A 12495-nucleotide genomic window follows, 5' to 3' on the forward strand; every position below is an offset into this window, starting at 1 on the left:
GAGTGAGGGATGTGTATAGGTCAGGTTTGGGGAGGTTGCACTGGAAGAATTATGTTTACACAATCATGGCATAAACAATCTGGTAGTTTTCTGAGCTGTAAGGTCAGGTCTACAACGGATACCTACATTCAGCAAGAAATCTCCCATTTGTTAGTCAAAAGCGCTTTGATAGCCTACATGAACTGGGGGTAGGCAAAGACCTGGACAACCCTCGGCACTGGGGCTGTTACCGCTTATGTCCCCTCAAAGTGTGTGAGGTACAGGTGGGCTGAAAGGTGAAAGGAACATCTATGCACATTTGGTGGATTTACACCCACGGACAGATGCCATTTGCGGATTTATTAAAGTCCAGCACAGTCTCCATAAGAACCCTCACTAACCCTCTCCCCCACACCAACAGGCAGAGAACTGTCAGGAAGCCAAACAATTCCAGAAAATGCAGGAATCGTACCCTTAACAGAAAGGCCTGGTTACAGAAAAGAATCAGCCAGAAAGAAGGCAAATGTCTTGCCCAACTGAATATCTCTGAAAGAAAACTACAGTCTCATGTCCTTGTCTCCTGGGAGATGGAATCTCCACCAATTATAGGAGATGCATTTAATTGTAAGTAAGTGGTAAACCAAAGCAGAAAATATACAGCTAAGACACAATGGACCTGGATACTAAAAAAGGGGAAGTGCTAGGTTAGAAGAAAGGGTGTATGTAGGTTTGGAAAGTCCCTCTGACATGGTAAGGAAATCTTGACTCCCAACAGGGGCTTGGCTTTATGAACTAAGGCATGTTCCAATCACCCTCAAAGGAAAAATCCTATTCCATTAAGAATCTCCAGGATGACTGCCCAGAACGTACAAATTCGGCTGAGCTGAGACTGTTCCTTTAGGGTCTGACACAAGTCCTGGACACCTAATGAGGCTATGAGAACAAGTATACTAACCTCAGGAAAATAGAAATATTGGCATCCTAGAGAAATTAATCAACCCTGGAATGAAAAATTTTTAATAAGTGTAGGTGAAATACTAAGTTTTTAAAAAGATTTATTTATTTTAGAGAGAGAGTGCATAAGTGGAGGGGGGCAGAGGGAGAGATTCTTCAAGCAGACTGCCCGCTAAGCAGAGCCCGACACAGGGCTCCATCTCACGACCCATGAGATCATGACCTGAGCCAAAATCACAAGTTGGTCACTTAATCGAATGAGCCACCCAGGCACCCCGAAATAATAAGTTTTATGATCACTGAGATAATTTTGTATTTGACGCATCTGGAAAAAACACACCGTATTAGGCTTATTATTTTATTTACTGAAGTACTTAGTAAAATTTGATTATGTCAGCACTGAAAAGAATTTGTATTGCATAATTTGTAAGTTTGGATTTATTAATAAGTCTGTGGTCATGTTAGCTGTTGACCTTAAATACATTTGAGGGGATAATGACATAGTATACATAAGAAACCACTTTCTCAATCTCTCTTACTACTAATGATGTTAAATGGAAGTCTTGTGCAGAACTTCCAGGAAGTCTCCTAAAAAGAGAGAAGACAGCTCTTCTTCTACCCTTCGTCAATCCTGCTGTCAGCGCATGTGATACCTCTTGCTGGCACTCAGTACTGTGAAAAGGTGAGCTGGAAGGAGCCTGCATCTCTGGGAACCAGGAAGCTTGCCATATCAGCCCAGGATGCCTTCCTCTGGACTCCTTTGTGTGATACATTTCTATCTTGTTTAAGGTGTTTTTTATTTTGAAGTTATGATTACTGGCAGCTGGGGAGGGAGAAGTTAAAGCAGCCGGCCTCCAATTCTTTCATTCTGTGTGTTGGGGGCCGGGGGCAGGGAGCAGACAGAAACATTCCCAGGGAAAAGGAGATAAATGACCATGTCTAATTTTTTCCAACGGGCCCTCCAGGTGAACAGACCAGGAATTGGTAAACTATGGCCCCAATGGCCAGCTGCCTGTTTTTGTAAATCAAGTTTTCCTGGAACACAGCTATACCCATTTATGTATTGATGTATTGTCTATGGCTGTTTTTGTGCTGCAATGGGAGAGTTGAGTAGTTGTATCAGAGACGTTATGGCCCGCAAAACAAAATATTTACATAAAAATTTTTGCTGGCCCCTGAAATAAACCAGTAATATTTGCTAGGGGGAAGTGTCCTTTTCTGTAGAATGCCTGGCTAAGGATTACTTATAGTAAATAAACCCACAATCTATGAGGCAGGGTTTCCTAATGATAGCCACATACACCATACAACTCTCTGTGGCATAAAATGGAGATGTTTTGTAACTTAAATGCCCCCCACTGTGCAAAGTAATAACCCACAAAACCTTATTTGGAGACTTCATCTATTGAACTATTCTTATAATTTTTTTTTTTTTTTAAGATTTTTATTTATTTATTTGACAGAGAGAGAGAAAGAAGACAGCGAGAGAGGGAACACAAGCAGGGGGAGCGGGAGAGGGAGAAGCAGGCCTCCCGCAGAGCAGGGAGCCCGATGCGGGGCTTGATCCCAGGACCCTGGAATCACGACCCGAGCCGAAGGCAGACGCCTAATGACTGAGCCACCCAGGCGCCCCTATTGAACTGTTCTTAAACTCTGTTTTGCACTATTGCTCTTTCTCTGTTTCTGTGCCAGTGTCCACTGTTTTGTTAACTGTAAGGGTATCACTGTAGGATTGAAGAACTAAGACCTTGTGGAGCTTTATTTCTGATGGATACCAAACTCATCTTGCTGTCTGCCCTTTTATTTCTGTGTGAAGTTATAAAAAACTTCTATGTTTTGGGGCGCCTGGGTGGCTCAGTCACTTAAGTGGCTGCCTTCTGCTCAGGTCATGATCCTGGGGTCCTGAGATAGAGTCCCGCATCGGGCTTCCTGCTCCGCGGGGAGCCTGCTTCTCCCTCTGCCTCTCTCTGTCTCTCATGAATAAATAAATAAATAAATAAAATCTTAAAAAAGAAAAGAAAGAAAAACTTCTATGTTTTGTTATGTAGTGGTTATTGGTGCTCCACTCAGATCCCCTTCAATCCTTTTTTTCACCTTTGTTTTGGTTTTTTGTTTTTTTTTGCCCAGAGTCTGCCTTGCTCAAACACAGAGAGCCCAACAGGCCTGGAATTTTGGTCCCCAGGATAGCCCTCATTGTATGACTGATGTGTGAGAGAGAGCTCCCTTGCTTAAGGTCGGAACAATCCAGAGGCACACATTTCATCCAGAGGTCCTTGGATGATCAGGCTGAAGGACTTTGGGAGCCCAAGCCTGGTTGGCTTCTCCTTCCCTTTTCCTGTTTTGCTCCTCCCACTCCTGTGCTAGTCTCCCTTGGGAGCACCTCCTTTAACATTTGCGCACAAATCTTTGTCTCAGGGTCTGCTGCTGGGGAGCCTGATCCATGACACCTAAGAGGCAGAGAATACCCAGCGATTTACCTTCTAAAATTGATGTTGAGATTGGCAGTCATGACAACTCCCTCAGTGATAACTGCACACATACCAACAGTAGAATCAATCATGGTTGCAATGGCACCTCCGTGAAGGAATCTAGTTACAACAACAGAGAAAGAAAAATGTTTTCAGAAGGCTGAAAAACAGAGCCTCTGGAGTGAAATCATACAAGCACATCTCCATATAATTTACTTATGAAAGGCTCACTTGGCCCATGTTCAATGAACTCAATATCCACGTCCCCAGCTTTATTTCATTCATAGCACAATAGTATAGTATTGGTAATACACCAGAACTTAATGGTAATCAGATCCCAAGCAAGCAGAAAGCTAAAATATAATTTAAGAAATCTATATCATGTTTTTATTTAACTGCACATATCATTGTTTAAAAATGTAGGAAATGAAGATAAACAGAAAGAAAAATAAAAATTGGAAGGCCTATAATCCCACCATCTAGTGACAAATCATTGTTAACATGTTAATGATACTCTCTCAAATTGTACTACTGTTGCCCTGTCCCATGCTTTTGTGATTTAATATTTATAAACATCTTTCCATGTCAATAAATATGTATATCTACATTGCCACTTCAATGCCTTTATTGTAGACTATGGATATGTATGACTACAAGCAATTTTTCAGACCAACATTTCTATTGATCAATGGGATGCTATCATTCTTACCCAGGTACTCCTTGCAGGTAAGGACCTCCTTGAAATATGCAAACTGTCCTGTTTTCAACATGATTATGGAACATCGCATATTCAAACCCCAGACCTTCCTCAAGGCTTCTGGGAAAGAGCTTGGCTTGTGACATGTGTTCTTTTATAGGCTTTGCATCTGTAGGGAAATGAGGTGGAAGCATGAGAAAACAGGTATGAGAAAGATGCCCTGACGGAGCTAAGCATCTGTACCTTGCGAGAACCACAGGTTAATGGACGACTGATTAAAATGTTAACCAGGTACAAAATTAGAGGGAATGGGAGCATCCCACAGAAACAGAATATACGATCTTTGCCGTTGTGGACTTAACAGTCTAACTGGGGACATAGTAAACATTAATGAAATCAAAACCAAGTACTTACTCACACATGGCAATCAGGAAATACAGTATATAAATGCTGAGGGCATACTAAATGAAATAGTAAATAAGGTACATACAGAAAGTCTTCTTGGAATAAGAATGGCTTAAATGGGTTTTAAAGAAAATGAATAGTGTAACAGTAGGGAGGTTTTCTTTGCAGAAGTGAGTTTAGCCTCAGCAGAAGAAAGTTATCATACTGAATCAAAACCAGGTCCAGTTCAGTCCAATACTCTGTGTGACTAGGACTCTAAGGCCCCAAACTCAGGGTTAGAAGCATTAAGGTTCGTGAAATCAAATTAGTGAGTTGTAGTCAGACTTTAAAACAAACAGAATGCTTCACATATATCCTGGGCAAGAACTAGTATACTTGTTTAGATATGCTTTTTCAGTTATACAACTGTGCACAAGTTGTGTGTAGTGGGTTGTGAGTCAAAATGAGGTCACTTCAAACCAAAGACTGAAAGCTATTGTTCTAAACGTAGGGCGTGTTTATCCTTACACATCTATGTTAAGATTTAATTCCCAAACTCGGATTTCTTTCTTGGCTCATCATGATTTGCCATGCATAACATTAAGTGTCTTTTACCGTTACTGAATTTATATTTAAAAAGTTTGAAAAAGATATGAGATGAGAAGATTTGCAAGAACTGGGGAGAATGGCTTTTATTTAGGCCATGAACATCTGTGGGGCAAGTGCCCTGTCTTTTAGACTCTACGCTCAACAAGCAGCATACTGTGTATGCACGCACTACGCACTCTAGTGGTTGTTGAGAAAATTAAGTTCTTGGCCTAAAACTTGTTCCATCCTCCACACTTTATCCCTACAGTGAGGAGATAAACCTCAATGACCTCTGAGATCCGTCCAACTCTGACATTGGAACTTCAGGATAAGATAAGCAATAAACCCTTCTAATTTTTTACTTAGGAGTTCAAAATTTCTGATCTAGATTACCAAACCTTGAGATTATCTCATAAAAATGAGAAAAATAAAGATGGTAAAATAAGTTTGTTAGAAATGCAAACTCTTAGGCTTTACCCCTGACCTCCTGAAGCACAGCCTGCGTTTTAACAAGACTCCCAGGTGCCTCATATTCATGTTCAAATCTGAGGGGCACTGGCCTTTTACAACATGGCATAACAATGATGGTGGCAGAGGAGTGACATGGTTGGACTTGCATTTTGAATCACTCTGCCAGCTGTTGAAAGGAGGGATTGATGGGGATGAGAAAGATGAGCTAGAGGACCACTGAAACACTACAAAATCACAGTCACCAGCTCATCCCCTGGGTGAGGTGACGGTCTCCAGTGTGTGAAAGATGATAGGGGGCTAGATTTGTCCAGGGCCGGGGCTTTCCTAGATGAGTAGGCCCGAGAGGTTCAGACAAGTGAGGTCAAAGAATTGCTTCCATGGGCCCTAAACAAGCAAGCTGGAAGGAAGACAACCGTGGTCAGGAAACAGTGTCTAAATGTGTGAATGTGGAGGTGGTTCACTTGTTGCAGACAAGGCTCAGGATGTCTCTGGCAGTGTGCGTCTGGGGCTGGGTGAAGAAGAGTTCACAGTTGACAGGAAGCTAAGTGAACTGAGGAGTGGCGGAGAATGGTGGGGATTCAGAGGGTGAACAAGGTGTTGAGACACTCAGTATGTGAGGGAGAGGTTGGCAGAGGACAGCAACACAGAGAAGAGAAGGGTAAAATGTCAGACGGTAGAAACCTCAAAGGAACGGGGGTTTCTAAGAGGAACAGGAAGTAATGGGTTGAAAGCAAGTGTGGGTAACAAGGAGAACCTCCAAGTCCCCCCCTATTTAGAGAGGGCCAAGTTTCAGGCAAGAACCATAAGCCATTTGGGAAGGGAACCCTGGAAAACACTGATATTTAAGGAGTATGGAGGAGAGAGAGAAGACTGGTCACAGGTTTGTGAAAGCCAAGAGAGAAGTTCCAAGGAGAATGAGATCAACAGTGAGGTCTAGTACTGTAAGAGCCAAAAAATGCCCTCCAAATTTGGTATTTAGGTCACTAGTAGCTTACACGAAGAAACTTCCATAGAGCTGTTTGGGGAGAAACTAGATCACACTGTTAAAGACATTCAACTGTGTGACAGGATAAAGAGTTGGAATGGAATTAGTAATACAAGTTACTAATTTTTCCCCTTCACTTGTAAAACAGAGAACTTCTTATTTTTCTCTATTGGAGGTTCTACAAAGAAACTTGTGAACTCTACTGTTTTTCTTGGTTAAAAGTAGTTTTATTGTTATTTCATCCGATCTTTCAACAAATGCTACCATGAAGAAATGGAGGCAAGGAAAGGTAAAGTAACTTGCCCAAGATCATACAGCTTTAAATTGTGGAACCCAATTGGAACCCACACACTAAACTTCAACATTAAAGTAGGAAGTTGTCAGCTTTTGGATGGTGTCCAAAGCCACGTAACTGAATGGGATTACCAACAGAGTATAGAGAAGAAAGGAGTCCTGAGGGCTGAGATGTGCGGCACCGTAACATTAAGAGTTTGAGGATAATGAGGAACCAGCAAAAGACATGGACAGGAAAGGACCAGTGAAGTAGGGAAGTATGCTGTCTTGGATGCCAAATTCAAGGGGAAAGGAGGCACTGGCTGTACCAAAAGCTGAGAGGTCACTGGTTAACATCATGAAGGTCACTGTGCCTTTGACAAGAGTAGTTTCAATGGAGCAATAAAATTCTGACTGGAGTGGGTTCAAGAGCGACTGGGAAGAGAGAGAGAGTTGTGGCATGTCTGCGCACTGATGAGAAAAGACCCAGCACAGTGGGAGGTCTTTAAGTAGTAGGCCAATGGGGAGGGAACGCAGTGCACGGAAACAAGGCTTGGCTCCCCTAAGAGGATGGGCAGTTCATTGGTAACAGGAAAAAGCAGAACACCAGGCACAGATGCAGGGAGTGGATAAATGAGACAGTGGGAGCTTGAAAGTTCTCTTCTGATTGCTTTTATTTTCTCTTAGGGGAACAGGAGGCAAGATCAACTGGAATCAAGGCTTGAGAAGAAGGTAGGATATGGCCATCTAGGAGAGCAGGAGCGTGAACAGACAGGGGAAAATGAAAAATGCTTGTCAGGCAACATTAAGGACATACTTGAGGTCATTTTGTAAAAAACGGTAATAATCCCGGGCAGCCCGGGTGGCTCAGTCAGTTAAGCGTCTGCCTTCAGCTCACATCACTATCTCAGGGTCCTGGGATCGAGCCCCCCCACATCAGGCTCCCTGCTTGGCGGGGAGCCTGCTTCTCCCTCTTCCTTGGCCCCTCCTCACCCCCTACTTGTGCTCTCTTTCTCGCTCTCACAAATAAATAAATAAAATCTTTAGGAAAAACAAACAAAAAACCCATCACAATCCCCAAAGTAGCCTAAGGACGAGTTTGGATGACTGAAAGATAATGAGTAAATTAGGAAATATCTGTATAAGCTCCATGAGGTCAGGGACCCTATCTGTGTACTCAGGCCTATTCTAGGACTACAGTATCTAGGGCAGCCCAGACGCTCAACAGATAGTTATTGAAGGAATAAATACTGGATTTGCAAACAAGAAGCCAAAAAGGGGGGCACCTGGGTGGCTCAGTCGGTTAAGCCTTTGGCTCAGGTCATGATCTCAGGGTCCTGGGATCAAGCCTCACATCGGGCTCTCCACTCATTGGGGAGTCTGCTTCTCCTTCTCACTCTCCCTCTGTGCTCTCTCTCTCTCTCACTGTCTCTCTCTCAAATAAATAAATAAATAAAATCTTAAAAAAAAAAAAAAAGACTTATAAAAGAAGCCAAAAAGGTCTTTATAGGCTGACTCTAAAAATGAAGAATATATTAGGTATATACATAAACTTCAGTAAGGTTCAACAAATTGGCCACGTAGGTGCAGAAGAGGGGAGACCAATAGTTCACACAAATGACACACGGTGTTAGCTGACTGTTAGTGGCAAGTGGGACATGGCTATCTACCTAGTGCTAATGTCTTATTCTACACTGAAAGGATATAACTGGTTTCAAGCTTAGTTCTGGGAAGCATACACTAAGAAGAATTCTGAGAAACTGGAATATGTCCTGGAAAAAGCAACCAGGCTTGTAAAGGAGACTGAAATATCCTCTGGGAGAAATACCTGAAAAAACAGAGAAGAGAAGCCTGGCAACAAGAACTGTCAGGCACAGGAGTGAGATGCATGTATCTAACTCCTACACATGAAAGGATGCTTATTCTGTGTGTTCCCAGGTGGTAGAACTCAACAAATGGGTGAAAGGCACAAGAGTGACTGTAGCTCAGTACAGTCTAAGGAAGAAATCACTAAGTAGAGCTGTCTAAAATGGAAAAAGCCCCTTTGTCCCAAGCACCCTATGACTGGAGGGGTTCAAGTGAAGTCTGGATGAATGGTCATAAGGGTTAATGTAGAAAGCCAGAGAAGACAGAGAAAAAGTTAAGACTACAGTAGTGGGTCCCAACCTTCCTTCCATTCCAAAACAAGGGAGCCCACTGTCCTCTCCAACAGTAGTAGCTTAATAAGATTGCTGGGTTGTGAGCTCCACAATGGTGGGCATCCCAGCTGTTTTCTTCATTGCTATACCCCAGTGCCTAGCATAACGTCTGACACACAGTAGGTGCTCAATAAATATTTGTGTAAGGAAGAAAGCTAATAATCTCAAAAGAGAAAAGAAGGAAGCAGTAATGATGACTAAGAACCCTTCCCTAAGTGATTCTGATGGTCCATCCTTATATCCCAGACTAAATAATCTTCTAGGTCCTAACTCTCAGATTCTATGTATCTATTTTATCCTGGTTTGATTTAGCTAATTAATATATTTATATCAATAACTATCCACATTTTTAACTCTTTAAGCTATTGGTTCTTGACATTTTTAGGTCATGGATTCCTTTGGGGATCTTATGAAAGACACCGATTGGCCCCTGAAAAAATGGACATTCCTTAAAGGAAGAGAGACCATTACTTTTCTGTTTATCCGAAAGACTGACATACTTCTTACATTCTCATAAGGGCAGGTATTACAAGTTTTTGTTTCTGTTTCAAATGCAGAACTCTAAGAGTCTAACTGGGCAAGAGAGCATTACCTAAAATGGCAGATAAAGGTGGGTATTATTGAGTTCAGTAAGACTGACTTTTGCAATGCGAAGATAAAACCAGTTTAACGAACTTTCAACTTCTAGTTGGTTGTTAACATCATCACAGAAATCAGTGGTTCCTTAATTCCAGGACTAACTGCATCCACACAGTCTGAAAGCTTGTTAAAAATAGATCCTCAGGCTCTACACCAAAGGGTCCAAGTGATTCAGATCAGGAGAAACACTGACAAAGGAGCTTAATTTAACTCTTTAGTTAGTGCAAAAGCGCTAAGCCTATGCAGACTTGGAAACAGAAGTTTTCCAAGTTTTTCAGATGTGCCCCCTTTAAATCACAACAGCTGGCCTGACTGTAGTTCGTACTCCTACCAGATCCAAGAAGGGAGGTGAAGAAAGCAATGGGTAGCATCAGTTACTCCTTTCCCCTGGTTATCTCCTATGGATACATGAGGTATACACGTTAATAAACTTGTTTATTTTTCTTATTAATCTGCCTTTTATTACAGGGTCTCCACCAAGAACTTGGAATTATTTTCCTCCCCTATAGTTTCTGGTGACCCAGAAAGTACCTGCTTTGACACCACCACTTGTTCCAGAGCCTACAGATGGGATCCTGGGAAAACAGGCAGAAGTCTGCTCTGCCGGGTCTTCCTCTAGTGCCTGGACAAGAGAGGAAGGTAAAATTTTATGTTGTCCCACCCTTTCCAAATTCAGCTTAGCAGGAGAAAAACACATGTAATTCTTTAAACTGTGGATCCTGGATTTGCTTTCAGGTACCCACTGGCTAACAATCCTTTCCCTCCTGTGGACAGTTACTACTTTTCGGTTTGTCTTGTTTTGTGTTCTGAGAACTTGGGCCGCATTTCTGCCTGCTGGGGCATATAGGTTGTCGGTTCTTACGTGTGCGGGTGGCCCAGCTGTCAGGTTGGGGGCCCCAAAATGTGGCCAGACAGAAATGTGAACTGTACCCCATTTGTGGCTAGTGTCCTGCCAACTTTTGCCAGCTCTCAGGGGTTGTATAGGTCTTTCTTTCTTTTGGTTACCTTTGGGAGTGGTTCTGGATTTTGGGAGGGCTGCATCTTTTGTCCCCTCTTTTGGGGACACTTTTTGTGTCCGTCATTAAGCCATAAAAGGCTTATTGGTTTTAGTTTTTAGTCACTTGATAGGTATGCCTTTGATTTAAAAGACACAGGAAAAAATATTTTAAAAAGGAATAATGTCAGGAAAATTTACTGTGTGTTTCAGCTGAAACCTGAGAAAATATTTGAAAGGAATTTTTAAAAAAGCTCTATGGTCAAAACTTGGCCACATTGGAGGCTGATAGGTTTTTGTTTCATTTTGTTTTGAGAGAGAGAGAGAGAGAGAGGAGGAGGGGCAGAGGGAGAGGGAGAATCTTAAGCAGGCTCCACACTCAGTGGGGAGCCTGATGCACGGCTCCGTCGCATCTCACGAGCCTGAGATCACGACCTGAGCTGAAGTGGGACACTTAACCAACTGAGCCATCGCAGGTGCCCCAGGAGTTATTTTTTTTTAAAAGGCCTCTCTATTTGATCCTGGCTCCTCCCATGGGAACTTCTCAACTTCTCAATTGACTGAAACCCCCTTCTTGAACCCCTGCTGACTATATGCTCCACCAGCTCTGTCCACCTCTTTCTTATTTGCATGATTTAACTAAGTATAATTTGGAACTTAACTGGCTTCTTTGGGAAACTTAAGATCTCCCTAGATTAGCTCCTCAGGGACCTCTTCTTCCTACTGCTTCTGTTCTTCCTTTTGTCACCTTCCATCTTCCATTCAATTCCCCGAATCCTTGCTATGTCCCCTGCTTCAAACTCTTACCTCGTCCAAACCTTCTCCACCCCAGCCGTATTTTCCCTTCCCACTTCAGCCCCTCAGCTCCCTACAGCCACTTGAGCTGCAGTCCGCTTTCCTCTACTGGGGGCTCTCTAGGGACCCAGAGACCCCAAGCAACTCTCTGAGGCTGCAAAGGGAAAAGGAGCTATTTGGAAATGGGGCAAATGAAAAATTCTTAAGTCTTCTACACAAATATTTGTAAAAAGCTTTAGCTTAGTGGGTTAACCCTAACTTATTCCATCTGCCTGAAACACAATTTGGATTCAATTGTTCTTTTATAAACTACTGAGTATAAGATTTCTGTTTGCATTTGTCTGTATGTTTATGTATGTCTATATATGTATGTTCTAGATGTGTGATATTTTTCTACCTCTGGGTGGCATTGCCAAAATTACTCTGTAAAAAGAGCTCTACTTTATTGGCTTTAAAAAAAAAAAGTGCTTATATAAATTACGTTTGAGGGAAAACTCAGAAATAAAGAGACTACCCAAATGTTTTTCAAATTCACATGACTTGGGTAATCTTTGATAAATAGAAATATTGTAGGTTTACTAAAACAACAAGCACTAACCCAGAAAAACAGACACACTTTCAGAGTTGTCAGCACTAAATGCAGACATACAACTTTTTCTACCTGGTTTACGAGTCAAATGAGCTCATGTTATCTGTTACACAATTTGTTAAGAAAAATAACTTAAGATGATGAAATTCTCATGAATAATGTAAACATTGCTAAGAATAAATGAATTAAACAGATGTAAGCTAAATGTTTATAAATGAACAATTAGATTTTATGTCTACCTAAAAATAGTTTCTTAAATCTCTTTGGTAACTTAATATTCTTAGAGTTTTGCTAAGTTATGGATATTTATTAAATATCTAGATCATTTCCAAATAAGATAAAATATTGAAACATTAATTGTTAAATATTAAGCCTAAGTTTACCTGCTTGTAGCCTCTTATTACAGAGGAGCTAAACATATTGGAGTCTGTTAGTAAACATGTCTTGTGCCACACTGAAAAACTACTGTGAGGAAGTGTAT

At 41.7% G+C, this 12495-nt stretch overlaps 1 protein-coding gene across 3 annotated transcripts in view; it reads right to left on the minus strand.

Annotated features, from left to right (window-relative positions):
- THEM4 (thioesterase superfamily member 4) overlaps positions 1-12495 on the minus strand; it is a 40840-nt gene that overhangs the window by 12336 nt on the left and 16009 nt on the right. For all 3 annotated transcript variants that reach the window (XM_034990070.1, XM_034990071.1, XM_034990069.1), the window contains exons 3-4: positions 4111-4267; positions 3411-3521 (exon numbers count right to left, since the gene is read on the minus strand). In XM_034990070.1, coding sequence (XP_034845961.1) covers positions 3411-3521; positions 4111-4267 — 268 coding nt within the window. The remainder of the gene's footprint in view (positions 1-3410; positions 3522-4110; positions 4268-12495) is intronic.

The sequence above is a fragment of the Mirounga leonina genome, unplaced genomic scaffold (genome assembly GCF_011800145.1).
Source record: "Mirounga leonina isolate KUSES-001 unplaced genomic scaffold, KU_Mleo_1.0 Mir_493, whole genome shotgun sequence".
NCBI classification, from domain to species: domain Eukaryota; kingdom Metazoa; phylum Chordata; class Mammalia; order Carnivora; family Phocidae; genus Mirounga; species Mirounga leonina.